Source organism: Trachemys scripta, chromosome 13 (genome assembly GCF_013100865.1).
Source record: "Trachemys scripta elegans isolate TJP31775 chromosome 13, CAS_Tse_1.0, whole genome shotgun sequence".
Classification (NCBI taxonomy): domain Eukaryota; kingdom Metazoa; phylum Chordata; order Testudines; family Emydidae; genus Trachemys; species Trachemys scripta.
This window is the reverse complement of record NC_048310.1, coordinates 37026800-37051613: the sequence shown is the minus strand read 5'-3', so window position 1 is coordinate 37051613 and position 24814 is coordinate 37026800. Positions and strand designations below refer to the sequence as shown.

The 24814-nt window shown below is 48.2% G+C and overlaps 1 protein-coding gene across 1 annotated transcript in view; it reads right to left on the bottom strand.

The window, feature by feature from the left end:
- Window positions 1-24814, bottom strand: part of CPNE2 (copine 2) — a gene marked incomplete in the record, with an annotated part of 162374 nt that overhangs the window by 42412 nt on the left and 95148 nt on the right. The window contains 6 exon segments of the mRNA XM_034788382.1: window positions 106-160; window positions 1840-1973; window positions 7349-7408; window positions 8325-8411; window positions 16676-16774; window positions 19823-19912. Coding sequence (XP_034644273.1) covers window positions 106-160; window positions 1840-1973; window positions 7349-7408; window positions 8325-8411; window positions 16676-16774; window positions 19823-19912 — 525 coding nt within the window.

Sequence of the window (24814 nt, the reverse complement as noted above, 5' to 3'; positions counted from 1 at the left end):
CCATTCTGTTCTGAACCCTCAGGAAACGACACACAGCTTTATTCCTGCTCAAGTGAATGCACACATTTTAAACATGCAGCGCATATGGCAAGCAGAGTACTTTACCTTCCAGTCTGGCGGTAACTGGGCACCAAATCCCAGAGCAGGAAACATTTTGTCTCTTAAAAAAACCCAAAACAAAACAGGAAGTGTTACTGAATTTGCACCCCCTCCCCAAACATACAACAACACTTCTTTACTCATGAAAGGTCTTACGAGTCTGGAAGGTACTCAGCACCTGAAGCAGTCACTGAATACAGTGGGCGCTGCAGATCTGTGGCACCTTCCCACAGTCATTCCCAAATCGCGAGATTATCTTTTTAATATCTCATGAGTCTTAGGCCAATAGATGTGGGGGCTTTATTAGCCTTTGGGTTTTTCAGCCTTCTAGGGGTCATGTTTTCAGGCTTTGCTCTGCAATCACAAGAGCCAGAAATTTCTTCTCTTTTTAAGTCGTGGCTGAGATTCTCACGTCATTGCAGGACTGCCAGAGTTTGGGGTTTAAGGAGAGCACCAGCTATTCCACTGCAAAGTTCCCTATTGTAATCAGGAGAGCTGGCAACACTGCTCCCAGGATCAGGCCCTAATAGATTATCCAGTATTAGAACGCTGACGTTCCTATGGTTGTTTGATTTATTGATTTTATGCTACACTATAGGCGCACCCAACAGGTTAGTCGAGGGACACGGGCACATGTTAGCGCAGCTGTTTATGGTAAAAGATACTAGGCTGAGGGCATCTGCTTTTCATATCAACAGGCCACACACACTGTAAGAGCTTGTGTGCATGGAGCAGCAGTGCACGCTACGGGGGTGTGATTTCTAAAGTGCACTAATTCATTGGACGTGTAGACTCTCCTGGTGCTCACTCAAGGTTCCCTCGTGCACTTTAACACTGCATCAGCAGGGACCAATTAATATGCAACACATTCGTATAATTTAGAAATCATATCCCCATAGCCAGCATTACCCCATCACATAGACAAGCCCTAAGGGTATGTCTACACTGGACGCTAAGCCCAGGCTCTGACTCAAATTTGAGCCCAAGCCCCACTTCTGTCCACACACAAATCAGTCTGACTCAGGTCAGTAAACACTCAGGAGCTGGGTGCTAGGATTCTGCTAAGGGGGTGGGTCAGAGCCTGAATCCTGCTGAGACTCAGGTCCAAGCCCTGTCATCTTGCAGTGTGGATATGGCTCAAGGGGCACACCTGAGTCAGTGCTTGCACAGTGCAGTGTGGACACGTTAGCACCGTTCTGACACCCAGGTCCAGCAACGATAAGCCCAGGTTTACAATGCTCAAGCATGGGGTTGGAAACACGGAGTCCCCAAGTCCCGGTCCCACAGAGCTGGGCTAAGAGTGCAGTGCAGACCTACCCCTGAGAGAGGGAATGCTTGGTCTTTGATGGTGTGAGGGCAGATGGGATTATTTTCGACACCCCATTGATGCTTGAATTCCCCTCTCCCCAAAAGAAGAAGAAAAGAGAGATTCTCTTCTGTATTTATTAGGCAATTCACGGATGAAACAACAACCTGAATTTAGGTCAGTTTTCCCCCACAGATCTCAGAGAGTCACCTAAGTGGGTATCTAAACCCATTTTACAGATGGGGAAACCGAGGCACACAGAGGGAAAGTGACTTGCCCAAAGTCTCGGAGCAAGCAAAGTGCAGAGTCAAGTGCCCCACCCTACTAGACCATGTTGCCCATGTGCACTAGCAATAGATGGAATGTACCCTACCGAAGGAAGGGAACACTCTGGGCCAAGCAGCTACGATCCAAATGGACGAGGCAGTACTTACGAGTCATAGTCCTGAATGATCTGTCCGACTGCCCAAATAGCTGACAAGTATTCGTTTGTTCCCATGGGATTGATATAGTGCAACGAGGAGGGGTCCCGCGGATTCCCATTGGATGCTGTGAAATCAATTCCGACCTGAGTACGAAGACAGAAGCACAGACCTGTAGAAATCTCCATTATAAATCCAGCTAACAGGTCTATGGACCAGACAGAAAACTTCACTGTCTCCCCACCACCCCTTTCATGATGAATCATAGAACTGGAAGGGACCACAAGATGTCATCTAGTCCAGTCCCCTGCACTCATGGCAGGGCTAAGTATTAGCTAGACCATCCCTGACAGGTGTTTGTCTAACCTGCTCTTAAAAATTCTCCAGTGATGGAGATTCCACAACCTCCCTAGGCAATTTATTCCAGTGCTTAACCACCCTGACAGTTAGGAAGTTTTTCCTAATGTCCAACCTAAACTGCCATTGCTGCAATTTAAACCCCTTGCTTCTTATCCTATCCTCAGAGGTTAGGAAAAACAATTTTTCTCCCTCTTCCTTGTAACAACCTTTTACGTACTTGAAAACTATCATGATGATTCATGTCCTCCCTCAGTTTTCTCTTTTCCAGACTAAACAAACCCAATTTTTTCAATCTTCCCTCATAGTTCATGTTTTCTAGACCTGTAATCATTTTTGTTGCTCTTCTCTGGATTCTCTCCAATTTGTCCACATCCTTCCTGAAATGTGGCGCCCAGAACTACAGTAGTCACAATACTCCAGTTGAGGCCTAATCAGCGCAGAGTAGAGCGGAAGAATTACTTCTCGTGTTTTGCTCACAACACTCCTGCTAATACATCCCAGAATGATCGCTTGTTTTGCAACAGCGTTACAACCGTTGACTCATATTTCCTTCATTTTCACTTGGGATCAGCAAAGCAGTTTGGACAAAACGTAAACCAACCTCACCCCATGCCAACCTTTTTGAAAGTTTCTAGAAGTTCAATTCTTTTACACCAGCTTTCCTACAAAGCTTAGTTGATTAAAACCAGAGTCTAGTCGGTCTCGGTTTTACGCCTTCTGAGGATCGGGTCCACATTTTTCAAAAGTGGCCACCGTTTTGGGTGTAACAGTCATTTTTGGGTGTCTCATTAGAGGACTAATTCCCAGAGGTGCTGAGCACCGGTAGCACATGCTGACGATAATTTTCATTTCAGGTCCTCAGAAGATCTGTTAAAAATCAGGCCCCAGATAAAGCAGATTAAATCAGGTGTCCAAAAATAACGCATCTCAAGTCAGTGGCCACTTTTGAAAATTTTTGGACCGAGCTTCCCCACGAGCCTCTGCGCTTCCTATTTGCAGCCTGAACCAGAAGGACTGAAATAGCAGAAGTGGTCCTCAGTGCTTCCACCTTGTCCGCTCCAAAGTGCTAAGCCCAGGAAGAAACACCCAGAGACAAATTCAGTGGCGTTATCCCAGAGCTGAATTTTACTTTGCATGTTCGGCGAAAGAGGAGAAATCCCACTGGTTGATGAGCAAACCTCAAACGATTGGGCCAGATTCAGAAGGGACATACGTGATGGAGCAACTGGCAAATCAGTAAGAGCCTGAGTGTCACTTACACACTAACAGCCGACTCTCCTTTGTCCTGCCCCTTGGCCCGCCCCTAGTTCTCCCTCTAGCCAGGACTGAGCAGAGCGCATCCAGCCCTATTACGAAGCAGAAGGATGCCATCTAACATGCACTCTGCATTAATAAAGAGACTAGAGAGATGAGCTGGGGCCAGTGGGGGACGGAAAGGCAGGGTATTAGCAGGAAAAGCAACCCAGGAAGGTGCAATTCCTACTAAAACCCCGCCCCCTCCCACTTCCTTGGTGACTGAACTAAAATCATGTTCACTTACCAGCATGTGCCTCATCACCTGTGACATCAGCTCTGAGTTAGGCCCAGCCAATGAGGCAAATTCACCCCTGGGTAACTCCACTGATGCCAGCTTACACCAGGGATCAGCTTGGCTCATGGAAGTTCATTTCTCCTTCTCTTTTCTTTGTAGGGGTCACTTGGCACCGGTACTTCCAGGTCCCCGATAGGACGGAAATGCTGCCCAACAAGATTTCTAGGTCATGCCCAGCAGAGGTAGCTGAGGGCCTGTGGGAACTGCCTCGTGTTACTCCAGTATTTTGGTTCGGGATGCAAACAAGGAAAGGCAGGACGCATGGATAAGCACAGCAGCGTTAACCGCATCTTTCAGCTGAGGTCTGGTCAGCTCTGATTTTATCCAAAATGGTTTGCTGATCCTTAAGTCGGAAGCAAATTAACGCTCTAGACAAAGAAATGGAAATGGGGGTGGGGGAAGGCGGGGGAAGGGCTCTGTGCTTTCACTGGCTTCCCTCACATTTCCTGAAAAAGATGTTTCTTAGACACTGAAACTAGCCTATGCAGGTTTTTAATGCCGAGCCCTTCCGTGCAGTATCCCATTGCCTGTCAGGGCACTTGCAGACAGAACGATCCCAGTGTTAACATTAAGGGGCCACATTCACAGCTCTGTTGTTCCACCCTGAAACGTATACGTGTATCTGTGTCAGCTTAGCAGGCAGAGGCCCCAGCTGCGGTCAGCCCTTGTTGCGCTAGGCACTGTATAGACACCTCGCGAGACACCCAGAAGAGCTCACAATTGAAACAAAGGGCAGGAGGGGAAACAGTCTCGGGTTGGTGAAGTGATTCTCCCCTGGCCGCACACCAGGAAAAGGGAAGGAAACTTGTGTCTCCTGGCTCCCAGTCCCTGTCCTCTCTCTCCTCTTGTGTATATATAGACACCATCAATGCCTGCAGCATCACAACAGTGGGAGATGAATGGGGAACCACGTGGGTGAAAGCTGATGAGTGTCTGTCTAAAGTTGTGAATTCCCTGAAGCATAAAGCCACTGGATGGGCCTGGAAGTGCCATTTGTAGAACCCCATTTCCTGCCCTTCTCTTGCTTCCTTTCAGCATCAGCCTCTTCTTTCAGTTTTTCATGGTCTCCCGTGACACCACGTGACCTTCAGGGCGGCACCAGGCCCTTGTCGACAGGTGGCCTTTCATAATTCTGGGTGCCCTCTCTCTGCAGCAGCTCCTCAAGTCCACACCCAGCAGGTGCTGCTGATAACCCAAGTCGGTATTGTGCCTACAGGATAATAAATGAAGAACTACCCTCCCTGACTGAAACGCTAATCAAAGAAACATTCCCTTTGATGAAAACCGAACAAGAAAGTTGGCCAATTATCGGTAGATGGTTAAACTATAGGGTGGATTTCAGCTTTTCATGCTGATGTACACAGGAGTTTGGTGTTACCAGCAAACTTAGTCATTTTCCCTTTTGTTCACTCTTTTGCTCTAAGACCTTAACACAACAGTTGAGCTGCGTATAAAAAGCTCTGGCATTCATTTCTGTTTCTATGGTAACTCTTCCTCTTCCCGCCCCCCCCACCTCTTCCCCCTTCGCCTCCTATGTCTTTTTAGACAACAAATACAACTTGACATGCTGCATGCACACACAAATCTCTAGATACTGTACTAAAAAAAAGGGAATTTTCAGAAATTAGAGGGCTGGGGGGAAAAAACATCCATTTTATTAAGCAGTTAAACTCGAGGGCTGTCATTTCCTCTCGAGTTGCTCCCGACAAATCACATGCACTCTGTATCAAACAAGAGGGGCTAGAAATGCAAATGGAAACACCGAAATTCTCCCATTACGTGAAAAGCGCATGTCAGCAACATGCCAAACAAGTGAATTCCACTCAATAATCAGATCAGATCTTCAAGGCAAAATGAGTATAGACCCAACTAATGACTGCGAGCCTCAGAAGACCATCTGGAGATTCAGCTGGGTTAGAATAAAGCCCCAAAGAACTTGGAGCCATCTTTGAACTTCTCAGGTCTGCAGGAGTTGTCTCTCCCATGGCTTCCTGGCTCATCTTCAGGAACACAAGACTCCAAGAACAGGGTCATTTGTAGTATTTTTGCAGAATCATAGAATATCAGGGTTGGAAGGGACCTCAGGAGGTCATCTACTCCAACCCCCTTCTCAAAAGGGGACCAACCCCAGACAGATTTTTGCCCCAGATCCCTAAATGGCCCCCTCAAGGATTGAACTCACAACCCTGGGTTTAGCAGGCCAATGCTCAAACCACTGAGCTATCCGCACTTTCGCTTCAAGCTGGAACCCGGAAGAGCAGAGGCAGCGGCCAATGTGAAAAATAATGAGGAGAAGTTAATGGATCTTTTTCAAACCTCAAAAAAGGTTTGGTAGTTTTGAGTGAAGGATCTGGGGGAAGTTTGACCTCGTTCATCTTGAAAACTGCTCCGTGGTTCTGGTAAAAAAAAAAAAAAGTCCGTCCCCATCCCCTCCCAGCACACTCCATGAAGTATCATAGCGGAGAATTCCAGGAAATGGACACATAAGAAAGATCATATGTATTCTAATTTCTTACTCGGTTCCAAGCTGTTCAACCCTGAACTACAGTACATTTGCCCGGGGCATCGATGAAGGATTGTCACGTGCTGGAGAGTTAACAGCCTACCAAGAAACTGTGCCAAACAAAACATAGCTCAGCTCATCCAAACATGCAGGCCCCAAACGAGATGGAGAGAGGAGGTGCGGCAGTTCTTGAAGAGGAAGCAGAAAAAAGGCTACTCCATACTGGCTGTGCTGGGAAGGGGCTGGGTTCTTGGACCATGGACAATACCTGTGAGACATTCTGACTGATAGATACACTCCTGAGAGTATCAGAGAGACACCTGAAAATGAACAGGACTCAGAGTTGTAGAAATTCCAGCCGTCAGGGAGACTTTCTGAGAGGATTCCTTGGTCGCATACCCAGAAAAATGTGAACGTGGATACAGCAACAGAAATGCTTGGGTAACTATTGACCTAAGAAGCATGTATAGTCACTATGATTGGGTGTGTGCATTTGTGATAATTATGTACAATTTGTGCCAACCGTGGTCAACAAAAACGATTTAGCTAATCCTGCCATTCTTCATGCCATGGGTGGCACCTGAGTGAGCCTGGAGGAAGCTCTGAAAGGCTGAGAGTCCAACATCAGCATCTGATGTGGTCTCACTGGGGCAAACCAGTCACTATTTATGCTGGTGCAACTCACCCTTGTTAGAAATGGGAAGAAGTTGCATTGGCAAAAAAAAAAAAAAAAATCACACTGCACTAGGGTAAGTTGTGTTTCCACTAGGGGGTTTCCGTCAGTGCAGATACATCCATGTAGCTCTGCTGGTGGCTAAAATCCGAATACAGACAAAGCTTAGGGTGAAGACAAGGCTTCTGAGCTATTATAAAGGACAAGGTATCTAGGCTGCTGTAGGGAAGCAGGCCAGGCCAATGTCCATGGCTAAGCCAGTGAGCGTCCATTGACCTTTAAAAACATTTGCCCAATGCTTAAGTTAATGCTCAGACCCCAGCCCAGAGCTCCCAACCAATTACATTTTTCATTCATTACAATTGATGGACAAAGAGCAGCAAAAAATACTTACAGTAAACATTAACTGGCAGCCCCCAAGGATGTAGTCCAGGAAGGAGTAATCCCTGGTTATCTGAAAGAAAGAGCAAAGAGAGACTTTCAGAGCCGCATTTCAGCACCCTTCATCATCATTAAAGTCTTGGAAGGCTTAAAAAAAAAGTTGTGTAACCGTTGAGCAGCTGACATTTTGCCCCCTATTCTCTCAAACTCGACTCGCGGGATGAAGCAAACGTGGAGAAACGTCTGGATTTCCTGAGGCAGCCTTTCATTTCTACTTCAAAAGCAAACGTAGTGCTGCTGAGAGGTGCCCCCGTGTCAGCGTGATGACCGCCATCTTGAACTGGGCACCTCCCGAGCTCAAAATGTGGCATGAAATCATGGCTTTATCCCCCTCAACCCTTAAGAATTATCGGGGGAGGATTACATTTCATTTATGGCCACTCGGGATACTGCGCACGTCCTTGCATCCTAAAACAAGTCACGGCCAAGCCAGTATTTGCACAACTCCCAATTCCACATCCCCCTTCTTACCAGCTTGTTACTCATCCGCATCTGTGCGAATTCCAACAATTAAACAGACCAGAGGCCTCTGCTCCGTCTCAGGTAGGTTATTACCATAGAGCAGGGGGTGGCTTGCCACCAGAGGTGAAAGCGACAGGCAGAGCCAGAACAGGAAGCACAAACATGTCCATTCACACTGTCCTGCTCCACAGAAATCTTTGATAATCCACGCTCTGCCTAATTCTACAGAATCCTTCGTACTGCGCTGCTTCAGCATCACGACTGCGTACCAGACCCAACGTGGCGGTGCCATGATTTTTTACTTCTTGCTGGGAGAGCAGAGGAGCGTCGCTTTACTAGTGATTTGCATCGGTAGGTGCATCCCAGTTTTTCCAGGGGATTTTGCTCCTGAACTCACCTACGATATGTACCCCTCCTCCCCCACCCACCCCCCGAGAGACAGGGTTTTTAAAAAGCTTCGCACTTACTTTGCAGGATTTCACAAGGATGACGCCGGAGTTCTTGTAATTCTTTTTCTTCTTTTGTTTTTTGGGGTTAATGCATTCTAATTCTAGCTGTAACAAACAAGACACACAGCACACCGTGTGAAAGCCAAGTTCCGACAAGGACTGGCCATCCCATTCAGTGTGGGATAGCTACCTGGTAGTCTGCAGCTCATGGGCATGCCATGCTGCTGCAACAACCAAAAACATCTCACAATAATTAATGGTTAATATTAAATTAGTCTTCATTTTTCATCATTTTTCATCTTTAAAACAATAACTAACATTTTACCCCACTGCAGCGCCTTCTGCCCAGGGATTTCAGAGCGCTTAAGAGACACGAATGAACCTTATGAGTTATCTCTGTTTCACAGTGGGGGGATAACGGGGTATCTACTTTTTGAGTACCTACCTGGAGAACCCTTGGGAGTGATTGATAGAGGTGCTCACACCCACTAATTTCTGTCCCCAGTATAGCGCTCACCTTGGGTTATCTAAAGGGGCTGGGAGGGTGAGAGAAAGCCATTGCTAGTGGGGCATCCTTCCTTGGGACTTCAACAATCCAGCAGCGATTTTCAGCAGTAACTGGATAGGGAGAGCCTCCTTCAGAAGCAGAGATGCCACCCCAGTTTTCCCTTCAGTAGTTCTAATGATTGGTCACCCTCACTTAAAAACGTGTGCCTTCTTTCTCTTGTGAATTTGCGTTGCTTCAGCCTCCAACCCCTAAATCTCAGGATGTTTTTTTTTTCCTTGCTAAATAACTGCCTACAAACAGAAATCTCTTCCCCGTGCAGGTATTTGTAGACCACGGTCAAGCCACCCGTGAACCTTTTCTTGGATAGATTGAGCTTTGTAAATCTCACATTGTGAGGTGTTTCCCAGACCATGAAAAGTTCTTGTAGGTCTTTCCTGAGCACTTTCCCCCAATTGCCGCAGCTTTTTGGGGAAGCGTGCACACCAGACATGGACATGGCATTCCAGAAGTGGGCTCCCAGATGCCATATATAGAGGTAATACCACCTCCCTACTCCTATGTGAGGTTCCCTTGCTATATATCCAAGTATTGTGTGCTAGGCTGAGCGGGCTGCGCTAACATCAGTGCTGCAGGAGTTATCTCTGTTTGACAGTGGAAATAAAGGACAAGCCAGGAGAATAAAACTCCACCCCAGGCAGAATCATAGAATATCAGTGTTGGAAGGGACCTCAGGAGGTCATCTAGTCCAACCTCCTGCTCAAAGCAGGACCAATCCCCAACTAAATCATCCCAGCCAGGGCTTTGTCAAGCCTGACCTTAAAAACCTCTAAGGAAGGAAATTCCACCACTTCCCTAGGTAACGCATTCCAGTGCTTCACCACCCTCCTAGTGAAATAGTGTTTCCTAATATCCAACCTAAACCTCCCCCACTGCAACTTGAGACCATTGCTCCTTGTTCTGTCATTGGACATCACTGAGAACAGTCGAGCTCCATCCTCTTTGGAACCCTCTTCACGTAGTTGAAAGTAGCTATCAAATCCCCTCTCGTTCTTCTCTTCTGCAGACTAAATAATCCCAGTTCCCTCAGCCTCTCCTCATAAGTCATGTGCTCCAGACCCCTAATCATTTTTGTTGCCCTCCGCTGGACTCTCTACAATTTTTCCACATCCTTCTTGTAGTGTGGGGCCCAAAACTGGACACAGTACTCCAGATGAGGCCTCACCAATGTCGAATAGAGGGGAACGATCATGTCCCTCGATCTGCTGGTAATGCTCCTACTTATACAGCTCAAAATGCCACTAGCCTTCTTGGCAACAAGGGCACACTGTCGACTCATATCCAGCTTCTCCTCCACTGTAACCCCGATGTCCTTTTCTGCAGAACTGCTGCCTAGCCATTCGGTCCCTAGTCCGTTGCAGTGAATGGGATTTTTCTGTCCTAAGTGCAGGACTCTGCACTTGTCCTTGTTGAACCTCATCAGATTTATTTTGGCCCAATCCTCTAATTTGTCTAGGTCCCTCTGTATCCTATCCCTACCCTCCAGCATATCTACCACTCCTCCCAGTTTAATGTCATCTGCAAACTTGCTGAGGGTGCAGTCCATGCCATCCTCCAGATCATTAATGGAGATATTGAACAAAACTGGCCCTAGGACCGACCCTTGGAGCACTTCACTTGATACCGGTTGCCAACTAGACATGGAACCATTGATCACTACCCGTTGAGCCCAACGATCTAGCCAGCTTTCTATCCACCTTATAGTCCATTCATCCAGCCCATACTTCTTTAACTTGCTGGCAAGAATACTGTGGGAGACCGTATCAAAAGCTTTGCTAAAGTCAAGGAATAACACATCCACTGCTTTCCCCTCATCCACAGAGCCAGTTATCTTGTCATAGAAGGCAATCAGGTTAGTCAGGCATGACTTGCCCTTGGTGAATCCATGCTGACTGTTCCTGATCACCTTCCTCTCCTCTAAGTGCTTCAGAATTGATTCCTTGAGGACCTGCTCCATGATTTTTCCAGGGACTGAGGTGAGGTTGACTGGCCTGTAGTTCCCCGGATCCTCCTCCTTCCCTTTTTTAAAGATGGGCACTACATTAGCCTTTTGCCAGTCATCCGGGACCTCCCCAGATTGCCATGAGTTATCAAAGATAATGGCCAATGGCTCTGCAATCACATCCGCCAACTCCTTTAGCATCCTCGGATGCAGCGCATCCGACCCCATGGACTTGTCCTTGTCCAGTTTTTCTAAACAGTCCTGAACCACTTCTTTCTCCACAGGGGGCTGGTCACCTCAGAGTCAGAGTCCTTCCCCAGGTAGGGCTGTACAGGCCCACCATGAGAATTTTTAGTGGCCGGGGCCATGTCCAGTCTGAATATCAGCACGTAGCAGGCTCAGTGGCATCACCAACAGTTCACATGCGATGGCAGAGCCAAGGAGGGTCATAATGCCACCCACCCAGGGATTCCCAGAATGGCTTCCCATCCTCCAGACAGGCACATGGGGCGACAGTTCAGTGGGTCCTGCAGCTCCTGGGTGCCGTGCAGCACGCTATCTCAGTTAACCACCATTGCTCATCTGCAGCTCCCTTCCTCCAGCGGCCCAGGCGACCCAGCTCACAAACCAACCCCTGTCTAGAGTGAGCACAGAACCTGGTCACAGAATCAGACCCAGGGTCGGCCACGGCCACTTGGCTCGAACCGAGACGGCCTGCGTTCGGGAATGGAGTGGGGGGAATCCTCCCGCCAAGCTTCAGTCCCAGCAGAGATGGTGCCTCAATCCCCTTCCCAGAGATCCCGTTAAAGTGCCCAGTGGGTCTAACAGGTAAGAACTTAGCTCTAATAACCGACACACGTTTCCTTCCTCAGCGTTGGGTCGCTGGCTCCTCATCGCTGCTCTCTTTGGAGACGGGATAATTCCCTTTCAGTGAGAGCTTGTTACTTGGTAGGGCCAATCATGTCCTTCTCTTCCCCAGATTACATCAATTTAGCTCCCTCAGCTTCAAGGCCTTGTCCTCCGGCCTTGCCTCATTTTTAATGTCCTTTAGTTTCTCCTACTTCCTTCCCCGGACACTGGGACCAGAACTGCAGGCAACGTTATACTGAAGAGCAGCAGGTTTATGTTTAGCAACACTGCCGGCCAGTTTTTATTAGTGCTTTTTATTTCCTGTCCCTAGCTGCAGGGTTCTGTATGTAGACAGCATACCGATGTGCTTTATATGTCAGGCTGCAGGCAACCAGCTTCCTGGTGCTTGCCTGGGGGTCCATTGTCAGGTTGGAATTTGCCTCTTCCCCTGAACAGTGACATACCCCTGAAATATACCTGGTGCTTTACTGCAGGTAAAGCAGGCGACATGGAATGCAGATAACGGAGCCCCGGCCTGAGGGGCTATACCCAATCAGGTGGGATGCCAGCGCGTCTGTGTTACGTACAAGTAACTATGGGTCCCAGCACTGATTTCTGTGCTAGGCCATTGTGCCTTTATTTGAAGTCTCAACCCAGTCCTTTGTCTGTCCCCTGCCATTGCAGTAGTATCCAACCTGCATCGTTTGTCCATTTCAAAATAGAACGAGCATATGCATGGATCATCCTCATTTTGCTGACGGGGAACTGGGAGCCCAGAGCAGGAAAGTGACTTACCGCTGGCAGGAGAACCAAAATCTCCTAAAACCCCCAGTCCCCCGTCTCTATATCCACTATGTGACACACCCAAGGACCCATTAGGGGGTCTATCTTACCTCTGACTGAAATCTAGTTATACCAGATCCATTGTAGTCACTGAATCACCAAAATCACTAACTCATTATCTGCTGAGCAAGGCCATTCTTTATTTGACACGGTAATATTTGTGTGTGTGGAGGGGTAGATACCTCTCCCCTTAATGGTCTCCCCAGCACCAGATTTTCAAAGAAGGCTCAGCTCCCCTTTGGGCACCTAAATCGGTAGCCAGAGTTTGAAAAAAAGCTCAGCAACGTTAGGTTCTGAGAAGGTGGCTCTGACCACAACACTCAGATCTTTTGAAAGAGACGTTGACCCGCTGTGGGTACTGAGCCCTTGAAAATCTAGCCCATAGCGACTCCCTTGTATACTTAAAATCTTAGCTCTAGAAACAGATTTCCAACACAGGGCAAAGCTGAACGGAGAAAGTATAAACCCAGCCCCTTGGCTCAGCTGTAGCAAACACAGGCATGTTAAGGGGAGTCAAGATCTAGTGGAAAACTGAGTCTGGATAATGTTGCCAAATAGGTGCCATTGGAGTGCTGTTGTATGTTCACCCGAAAGGAGCAAAGAGACACTGCTGACAGCTTCAGCTCCTGGGATCTGCAATAAAGAGGCTGCCTGGGTTATTCCCAGCAAGTAATTGTATTAGGAGCGCTGGGTACTAGACAGAGCAGAAAGCGGAAAACAGCCGAGAGTCCAAGCTGTGGGAAGGCAGAGGTTGATTAGTCACTGGGTAAACCAATGTGTGCACTTGTTCTATTTATAGGCTGTTACAGAGACGTGCCCCAGCCACCCCCTGTCTCCATAAACCTCCCCTCTTCCCAGGTATATGTACAATAAAGGTGTGACAAACGCAGGAGATCTGGGAATGTCAGTATCTACCTGTTACACTGTCTTCTTGAACAGTTATTGTGTAGCGCCTAGAGGCTCTCGCCAAGATCAGGGTGTTATTCTCCGAGGCGGTGTACATGCATGTAAGTAAAAGACAGTCCCTAACTTATTGCCTAGCAATCTACGGGATAGGAGTGTTATTATTCCCATTGTACAGATGGGATTTGGAGGCACAGAGAAATTAAATGACTTGCCCAAGCTCACGCAGGGAATCTGTAGCAGAGCCAGGAAGGCCCAACTTTAACCACAAGAACATCCTTTTTCTCTGCTGTATCGTGTCATCTCCACAAGGGGCACCACAGAGCCAACTAACAGGAGCACGTCAAACTGCGTAGGGTACAGGGGCTATCTGGAGATGTAGGCATGGGCAGGAGTGAGAGGCCAACCTTCAGGGAGAAGGACTAAGCAAAGGGAGAGAGACAGAGGAAAGGAGGAGTGTGACTAGGTCAGAGAGAAGCCACATTATCGACAGGCACCATTCCAGACAGCCAGTAAATCAGACCTCGACTCATCTGCAAGTGGGACCAAAATTCAGCTGCCCGAAGCACTGTGGCTCTCACAGCTTTTATAAATAAGAGAATATTTGGTCAAGTATGTCAGGAATCTTGTGTTGTCATGTAGGTCAAGTTCCAGCACATTCCCTGGGAAGAAATCCCTGGGCAGGAAATGAGTAACTCAATAGTTTCCAGTTATTTTAATGAGAAAGAACCTTAAAAGCTGCCTTGGTTTGGCGAGAGAATGTGGCCGGAGGATGGGGTAGAGGCTTGGACATTTAGCTGCAGGAGAGATCTTAGCATCCGGGGGGTGGTTAGAACACGCCGATCCTGTATGCACTGCAGTGAGCAGACCTCGGGTGCGTCTACACAGTAGCGGGGAGCTGTAATTCCCAGCTTAGGCAGACGTACACAGACTAGCTCTGCTCGAGGTAGTGCCTAAAAATAGCAGTGTGACCGCAGCGGCAAAGGTGGCCGGCTTGGGCTAGCTGCCCGAATATGCACTCAGGGGGAGCGGCTGGAGTTGCAAGCAGGAGGTTAGCCTGTGCCTCGCTGCTGATTTTAGTGCAATCGCTCGAGCAGAGCTAGGATGTGTGTGTGTCTGCCCAAGCCGGGGCACTTTAACACCACCCCTCCATTCCAGCCACAGGGGCAGTCTGCCGGGGGCCTTTGTGTGGAGCTAGGAGAGTGCCCTCCTGTAATGGCTGCCTCTAAAATTGTACTTAGAGGCCAGATCCCAGACAAAGGACAGTAGGGGTGCCTGTCTGAGAGAAGCTTTTAAGCACCAGGTGGAAATACCCTTCTCATTATCCTGGAGCACTGCAGTGATGGAATGGGGCGTCTTCACTAAAACACGCAATTATATAGCAGCAAAGCGCCTTCTGGGATTCGATGCAGATGCAAGTGAATGGTCCAAGCATCGATTCTTTCCAGCCCTCTCAGAATATTCCCCACTGCTGTGAAGAGGGACAAAAATATGACATTTATGGGCATAGGCCCAATGAGAACTCGACAGCAGCAGCAGGCAGGTCAATGGGAGGTCTGGGCTCGCGCTATTCTGTATGTTCAGGCCTAGCTGTCAAAGGAGATGGACACTCGCTGGGTGTTAGCATGTACGTGAATTACAGTCTCCGCTCTGATTCAGTCTCCCAGGGGCAGTGCAAGTTATATTAAAGCAAGGACAGAAAAAAAAGCCCCAAGAGAACCAAAACGAGGAAACGCCAGCAGAGCAATCCAACCGGAACGCGCAGGACGCACAAGAATCTCACCGCACCAACACCCGCCCTATTCATGTGAGATCACGGCCCGAGAGCTGCGCGTCTCTGTTGGGCAGCCAACTCTGAAGCCTTCACTGGGTCTGTACAAGTCAACACACCTCCGTGCCTCAGTTTCCCCATCTGTAAGACAGGGATCGTGACGCTCACCCACATCACAGAGGAGTTTGTAGGGGAGCTAATTAAGGCCTGCACAGCACTCGGAAGGTGGATGGCACTCAAGGAGGTGTTTAGTACTAGGGTTACTGAAGTGAAAGTGGGTTTTGTAGCTAATGCAGTGGGTTGGGAATCAGGGGAAATCGGTTTGATTCCAAGCTCTGACAGACTTCCTGGGTGGGGTCACTGTCCTTCTCCGTTCCTCATATGGGATAATTCTTATTTTCTCCCACCCTGTCTGGCTGGTCTATTTAGACGGTGAGTTCTTTGGGGCAGGCAGTGCCTCTCACTGTGTGTATATCGACACTGGCACCCGAGGTCTAAGGTAGATATACCCCCCGCTAGCTCTGAACAATAGCAGCGTCGCCGCGGTGGTGTGAGCGGCTAGCCGGCTGACTACACACCTAGGATCTTGATTAGGGTCACACGTGAGGCGGCTCCCACTGCCACGGCTACCCTGCTATTTTTAGCGCATTAGCTGAATCAGAGCTAGCGCGGGTATGTCTCCTGGAGCTGGAAGTGTAGACGTACCCAATGTGCATGGACATAGCCCAGCACAATGAGGCCTAATCTTGGTGTGATTACAATACAAATAAATAACAACAACCCAGAACCTGCTGAAGGAAATGGGGGTCTATTATATGCCTTTATTACCTTGAATCTACTGGATTTTATGCAGCCCAATTTTTTCCCCAGGACAGTTCCATATCTAAAACAAGACCCCCAAATCTCAGTCGGGCTGGAGAAACATTGCAGTGTCATGCTGCGACACGGCTGCTGTGTGACATGGAGTAGCATCATCACGTCACCAGGGCTGTCCAGGTGGACACAAAGCTCAACCCCAGTTAGCCAAATCATAGAATATCAGGGTTGGAAGGGACCTCAGGAGGTCATCTAGTCCAGTCCCCTGCTCAAAGCAGGACCAATCCCCAGACAGATTTTTGCCCCAGATCCCAAAATGCCGCCCCCCCCCAAGGACTGAACTCACAACCCTGGATTTAGCAGGCCAATGCTCAAACCACTGAGCTATCCCTCCCCCCCAAAGAGCACTTCCACAGCAACAGGTTCAGAAATGAGGACAGGAGAATGTTAGAAAAAGAGGAGCCAACAGTGGCCAAGCTATTCAGAAATGACTAGTGATTTTGGGTGCCCAGACACCTTAAAAGGGCCTGATTTTCAGAGTAGGGGGGGTGCTTGAACATTGTTTTAAAGCATGAAGTCACTCATGGTAAAAGCCACTTTTGAAACTCTTAGCCAAGGGGACCCTGGGTTCCTCCTCCCCAAACCATTGTTCTAAAACCCGACGGTGTTTCTGCACTTACCGGCAAGGTATCTTGGGCTTCACACATCTTGGCTACAGTGGTCTCGAACTCCCCAATGAAGTCGTGTCCCCCGTCACTGTCGTAATCGTAACACATGACCTGGGGAAGAGGAGGGGAAGCGGTCGCTCTCATGCACAGCAGAGGTGCGGGTCTTGCTTGTGATTAGATGAATCACGTTTACATGTTGCTCAACCCTTCAGATTTATCCTTTCTCTTGCTTTCCCCACTGCCCCGACACTACCTCCCGAAGGCCCTGGCTCATAACAGCCTTTCTGCCAGCCAATGAGGGCAGAGCATGACTCTTTGGATCCTGTCAGCAACAACTCTGCCTTGACCATGAAGGCAGGGATCTCCAGAGAATGACTTTAGATGTTCCCTCCTCTGGGGCCGGGATCAGTACTTAATTTGTGCCAGGGCTGAGCCCCGGCACCTCCAGACTTGGCGGTTCGTAGCCCCGGCACCCCTCTAGACTCGCTGGGTCAGCTATGAAAGTAAAAAAATTGCTTGAGCCCTGGCACATCCGCCATTACAAATTAACCACCGGTCTGGGCCTATTACTAGAAATTTCCTACCAGCGGTAGGAACAGAATGAGCGCTAGTGTAGGCCAGCCTACAGCGCTTTAACCATCAGCATGTGGTCTAACCTACTCCGAGCAGATTTCGATGACATGATGATGAAACCACCACCAGCAACCAGTCCACTAGCACTGCTCCAGACTTGAAATTTCCAAAAATTCCGTTTCAGAAATGTTGTAAAAGCTTTTTATTTTCATTTGTATTGATTTTACATTATTTCATGACATGTCGAATTGTAGTAGGGCATTATAATCACGGCCACCACTGACATCTCATTATATGATGTCATAGTTAAAATATTCTATTTTTTAAAACCATGACAGGCAGTTGCTACTTAGTACTGATTGAAACATCTCATCGTCTTTTCTAGATCTAAGTGTCTCCTGAGTGTGTGGTAATGAAACAGTCGGACGCGGTCGCTCGCCCCTTGTGCTGATTGTAAAGGCTCTTTATTACAGCAGGATTGGTAGCGTCACCTGTTATTAAAGTCACCCAACACTTCCCATTATAAAGCCCTATATCCAGTTGCTGACAACTTTGCCAAACTTTAACCCCTGGGACTGAAACTTTTAAGTCTAGGTGTCTGTCTGCCTCAAGCTGAATTTCTCTGAAAATTTTCAGCCAAAATGGTTCAACAGTTTCCAGAAACAAGGTTTGAGAACATACTGTGTTCTACCTATGTTACATTTTGGTGACCTTTTCTTTGCTTTCGACCAGGGGCTTGAAATTGACCCAGGAGGGTGGCTTTTGTGTCAGGGAAATGCCATTAGCTGTCCCTGTGAAAATCTGCCCCGGCCAAGTTATAGGTTGGCCAAGTTATAAGCCCTTGAAAAAAAAAATTTAATTTAATTTTTAATTAATAGAGATATCCCATCTCCTAGAACTGGAAGGGACCTTGAAAGGTCATTGAGTCCAGCCCCCTGCCTTCACTAGCAGGACCAAGTACTGATTTTGCCCTAAATCCCCACCTCAAGGATTGAACTCACAACCCTGAGTTTAGCAGGCCAATGCTCAAACCACTGAGCTATCCCTCCCCCAGACTTTGCACGTGCTCAGTAGAGACTTGCTAGATCTTCTCAGTTAAATTCCCTGAGGATTCTGTATGCACTGAGCCTGGGGACTGAGCAGGACTTTCCCTGCAATTGCAGCTCTAGGCTGAGCTCCAGAACTGAAAGCAAGGAGACCAACTGTCTTTCTTGTGCTCTCAATGTCCCCCCCACTGATGCCCAGACACTAAGAAGGAAGCTGCCTGATTTGAAAGCAGAGGGGACAGGAGACAGACCTTGGGGGAAGGAGATTAGTATGGAGATACTGGGAGGAAAACAAAGGAATGACTGGGAGCCACGGGAGGAAGTGGGGAGCTGAGATTAGATAAGGAGCCATGGGAAGACTAGGACTGGCTGGGCAAAGAGATTGGGAATCAGTGGGGAGGGGAGACACCTGATGAGGAGCTGGGATGCAGGGGGAGAACTAGGACTGGCTGGCCAAGGAGACTGTGACAAGGAGCTGGGGCTGGAGGTTGGGAGCCATTGGGGAAGGAGAACATGGGCAGGGGGAAGAGAGAACAGACAGGGAGCTGGGGAGGGGGGTGGTGAGACTGGGAATGGGAATCTGGAGGGGGCAAATTAGGCCTGGGATAAGAAGCCTAAGGAGTGGAGACTGGGACTGAGAGCGGGAATGGGATGAGATACTGGGGTGGTGAAGAAACAGGACTGGGAAAGGTTGGAGGGCAGAAGAGTCTGGGCCCACTGGAGCACATTCCCCTCCAGAGCCTCACCATCCTCTGCTGCCAGCAAATTGCTGTGAAATCCCCTGGCAAAGTATCTCATCCCCCTCTAATGCTGCTCCACTAAGAACCACAACCTCCTAGCACTACCTGCTAGCAGTTACTCCATGAGCTCCACTTGCAGAGGTGTGCGTGGTGGCTCTAAAGGCTCCAAGCCTGCTCATGACCCATGTGGCTAGCAAATGTGATGCCAAATGCTGGAATTTCTGTTGCAGTTTGCCAGGAAACATTTGCTTAGCCGCTGCAGACAGCTGATGTGACTTTAGGAGAAAAAGAGATCAGCCACTCTGGATTTATCATAGAAATGTGGCCTTGCTTCTTGGTAGCATATGAACTCCTCCTCAGCGGTTCTGGATCTGTGTTAGTTTCAGCCTCGAAGCCATCTTCACCCTTCCTCCCCCGCCACCCGCCACACTGTCAGAGGCTGGGTACCATAATGCAACAAGGAGCCCAAGCAACATAAGGGTCACTCTATGGGCAGGTCTACACAACGGGGCTAAGTCGACCTCAGTTACGCAACTCCAGCTATGTTAATAACGTAGCTGGAGTCGACGTACCTTAGGCTGACTTATTGCAGTGTCTACACCACGCTGGGTTGACGGGAGAAACTCTCCCATCGACTTACCGTATGCTTCTCGTTCCAGTGGAGTACCGAAGTCGACGGGAGAGTGATTGGCAGTTGATTTAGCAGGTCTTCATTAGACCCGCTAAATCGACCCCCAGTGAATCGATCACTGCGCGTCGATCCTCCGGTAAGTGGAGACCAGCCCTATATTAACAGTTACCTTGATCAGCTTTTCTACATCTCCATCACACAGCGACACTAAAGGCACAGTGAACGGCTTCCACACGGGATCCAACGTGTACTTAATCACCTGCAGTTTGGGAAGGAAGGAAAACGGTTCGATTAGAAGGAGCCAGTGGAAGTGAAGCGTTGAACACAAAGTACAGGCTGGAGACATGTTTTCAGTAACTTTCAACAGATAACAACTGGCATAAGGTTGGCATAGCTCTGCTGACGTCAGAGGTGCTCCACTGCATTACATGGGAGTAGCATCACCCAGTCATGGAGGTTGTCACTGACACTGAACCATCGGTCTGGTCCACATTGCCACTCCTTTGTTGAAATTCAGCTTACGTGGTCTCAGAAATGGCAGTTTCTTGCTTGGAAACCTTTCCTGTTGGTCAGGACACAATTTTGTAGCATTTCATCAAAGTCTAAACCCAGGCAGATCTAATGTCTAGAACAAGGGTGGGCAAACTTTTTGGCCCGAGGGCCACATCGGGGTTGCCAAACTGTATTGAGGGCTAGGTAGGGAAAGCTGTGCTCCCCAAACAGCCTGCATCTGCCCCCTCCCACTTCCCCCTGACTGCCCTCCTAAGAATCCCTGACCCATCCTTGTTCCCTGACCGCCCCCTCCCTGGACCCCTGCCCCTAACTGCCCCCCGGGACCCCACCCCCTATCCAAACCTGCCCCCACTCCCTGTCCCCTGACTGCCCTAACCCCTATCCCCCCCCCGACCCCCGACAGGCCCCCCGGGACTCCCACGCCTATCCAACCCCCCTGTTCCCCGTCCTCTGACTGCCCCCCCTCCGAACCTCCGCCCCATCCAACCAGCCCCTGCTCCCTGTCCCCTGACTGCCCCCCGGGACCCCCTGTCCCTTATCCAACCCCCCCCCCCACTCCTCACTCCCTTACCGGCCGGAGCCAGCCACGCTGTCCGGCAGGAGTTCGCAGCCACGCCGCCCAGAGTGCGGGCAGCACAGCAACCTGAGGCTGTGCGGTGGGGGGCGGGGGGAGAGAAGACAGCAGGAGAGGGGGCGGGAGTTAGCCTCCCCGGCCGGGAGCTCAGGGGCCGGGCAGGACGGTCCCGCGGGCCGGACGTGGCCCACAGGCCGTAGTTTGCCCACCTCTGGTCTAACATCTTAGTCCTCCCCCATGGTTGACACTGGGACTTCCAGAGTTAAGACATGAGCCTCTATAGCAGGAGCTAAAGAACCAACTCAGAGCCGTAGGACACTCGTATAGAACAAGCACTGAGGGGTGAATCATAGCAGTGTAGGGAGGAGGTTATCTAGTCCAGCCCCCTGTGCTGAGGCAGGAACAAGTAAACCTAGACCATCCTGGACAGGTGTTTATTCAACCTGTTCTTAAAAACTTCCAAAGATGGGAATTTCACAACCTCCCTTAGTAACCTGTCCCAGTGCTTAACTGTCCCTAGGGTTAAAAAGTTTTAAATACCCAACCTAAATCGCCCTTGCTGCAAACTATGCTGATTACTTCTTGTCCTACCCTCGAGAACCAGCAATCGCTGTGAAGCGTAACACACACTAAACAGCAGGGTTCATAAGCAAAGAAAACTTGCCTTCAGCCTCGCCTTTGACAAGCTAGCAGAGAAGACTAAGATTGTATTTTTCCACGTGTTTCTCTCATTTAATCCACCTTCCATTTCTTAAGGCCACACGCACAGCAGGTTTTCGGCCATGCAGAAAGGTGAACGCGAAATACATTGTTAGTCTAAAACTAAACTCTAAACACTATTTAGTCTACTATAAATACTAGTTAGTCTAAATACTTAACGCTAAATAAATTGTTAGTCTTTAAGGTGCCACTGGACTCCTTGTTGTTTTTGTGGATACAGACTAACACGGCTACCCCCTGATGCTAAATACATGTGGTAGGTAATTGCCTATTTATACATGGAAGTTTTGCTTTCTTCAAAGCCATCAAGTGGCTTCTACTACAACCAGAGCATTTTGGTTTAGTTACAATCAGGATTAGCATTGCTCCTGCAGGATAGGGTGAGCTTTGTCAGCAACTAGCGACAGGAACCAAGGACTGGCTTTTATTTTGCAGCGATGGGTGATGCAGACAGTCCCTTGTTAGGGAACAGGAAAAAAACCTGACATTAAGAGCACAGTTTAATGAAGGATTTGTAAACACCTCCTACATCAGGTTGGAAAGACCAGGGGGGAACCCACGCACATTAAGAATACACACTGTATGGTGCCCGTATGCTGCCAGACGCCAGGTCTTTGAGGTGGGTGTCTATGAAAGGATCAATGCTTATTTCACCACATGGCACCCACCTGGAGATTCGCACCTTATTTTAAAACATACTAACGACAGCATTATCCTACCACCTCAGACACCTCTGTTACTGAACAACAATGGGCACAGACTAATAGCCAGGAACATACCAAAAGCTGCAGCCCAAAGGAACCGGCAATCGCTTTATTTCTGGTACCACCCCCAAAAAGAATCTAGATGTTTCTGTCATTTGGAATTCCTTTGAGAGCAGCAGTTTATTTGCAGGGCTGTTAAGTGGGACGTTATTTAAGCCTCTCTAAATGTGCAGAATTTTTTCCCCCTAGCCACTTAAAGAAAATAAAGCTTCAAGAGATTCCACCGCAATGTACGGCATTATGCTTCGCAACCCATGTATTTATTTAGTCTCAGGTTTCCCAATGAAGTCTGCAGCAGATAATGAACAAACACTGCCACGTGGCCAACAACGAGTCAAATGGGACTCACTAATAGAGGAGCCAGCAAACGGAAATCAAGTTTTCCCATGGAAAATTTCAGTTTTGTCAGAGAGGTGCATTGTGTCAGAAAATTGTTCCAAAATTCCCAACCAGCTCTACTTTTCAACTCATCTTAGGTCTGAATTGACGGTCCTGGGTTTGAAATTCTCTGTTTACCCTGGGCTTAAGCAGTCACGGGACCCGTACTGATTATTCTGCCCTTGAGTTTAAGTGCCTTGGCCAACATTTTCAAAAGCAGCCTCTGATTTTGAGTGCCCAACTTGAGAGATTTTTGAGAAGCACCAAGTATCTGCTGCTCTGGTTGAAGTCAAGGTAAGGGGATGACAACAAGTGGTCAAAAAAATGGAAAATGTTTGTATTCCTTTTTTAATTAAAAAAAAAAAAATCCAAACAGCTCTCAAAAGACCAGCACAAATCACAGAGTAAAAGTATGGAACAAGGTCTGTTTCAGTTACTTCCACCTTTTCCTCACTCATACCATGTATTTTCCCTATAAACAGTATTTCCCTCCCCTTTTGCTAGCAATAAATCTAGAATATTAACTAGATTCCCACCCCCCAGAAGAAGAAGAATATCAAAGTTGTGAACCCAAGTTCTGAAAAGTGAATGATAGCCTAGAATAATTAATGCTTTTCAGACTAGTCCATTTTGTCCTCTTAATTATGCATTTGATATTATGGAATCATACAAAAAAGTGACCCATTACACCCAAATACACAATATTTCAACAAACTGGCTAGTGTATGTCTGCAGCATTGGAATTAGAATTATTGGAATTAGGACAGCACAACTGTGTGTCATAGGCCATATACAGAAAATAGCGGAGATTCCCCTTTAGCTCAAATGGCAGGGTGCTTTTGTGGGATCTGAATTCTATTCCCACGGTCATTATTAAGTTTTGAGGAGCTGTGTGATGTAGTGTAGGGACAACTGAATTACTTAGATGGTTAAAAATGGTTATAATATGCACTTTCCACATTGGGGATCAATATATTAATTTTTCAAATAAATTTTCAAAACCCCTACACATACAGGCCAAATATAGGCAAAGCTATCGCAGAATGAGCCATTACAGAATAGCTTCCTGTGCAGACGCACTATTCTAGCAATAATTATTCTGAAATAGTGTCACGGATCACAGCATGGCCAGGCACCAGGAGAGTTAGAGCCCAGGGTCAGGGCCAGAGTCAGGAACTGAGCAGGGCTGGTGTGAACTGGAGCAGGGCAGGAACAAGACTGGGAGAACAAGGCTGGAGCAGGAGCAATCACGGCTATGGGCGGAAGTGTAGAGCAGCCAGTGACCTGCTGAACTCCAAGGCAGACCTGTGGGCACCTTGAAGCCAATCAAGCAGCCCGGCCAATGAGGTGATGCTGCTGCAGCCCAGCTGGGCTCATTTACTGGCCCGAGGACTGAGCCAGCTAGCCTCAGGATCAACTGAAGGAACTCCAGCCCATAGTTCATGACAAACAGGGCATCCACACAGGGAGCTATTTTATACCGAGTGGCTGTGTGTGGCAGAATGTAACCCTGTGTTCACATCCTGCCGGCTATTGTAATCATTTTTGTACAAGGTATGCCTTGTGAGGTATCATTTGAAAACTCATAATTTGCTGGTCAGTATCGTCCTGACAACATATGTGTGGCAACACTGTATGTGAAGTTATACTATGGTGATCTTAACACATGTGCCAAACCCCACAGCCGTGCCCAAACCGACTGGCAAACAGCTCTGTCCTAAACAAAGGAACATGTGCTCTACTTAATTTGCACTTAAGCAGTAAACAGAGCCATCAAGCAGGAAGGGACACAAAGAAAGCTCGAACAGGTGAGGGGAAAAAAGGCAGCAGGGAACATCCTTCCACATAGACTCTTTGTCTCCCAGTGCCCAGCTGGAAATGTTTTTCAAGAGAGGGATTGAAACTAGAAAAAGGAGGGACAAACATCCCAATGCAGCCCTCTTTCTTTCCCGGCCCATCGCATTCACAGGACCTGAAGCAACAAAGGAAGCTTCGCTGGACTCTGGGAGAAGGGGTCCTGAGTGACAGGGTTTGGTCAGTAAGACTGCCGGAAGCATGTGGTAAGAAACTTTGCTTGAATCTGATATAGTTTGTTAAGTTAGGTATTAGTAAACGTCTTATCTTTATTATTCTTGAAACCATTTCATACTTTTATGCCTCATTACTTGTACTCACTTAAAATTTAGTTCTTTGTAGCTGATAAACTTGTTTT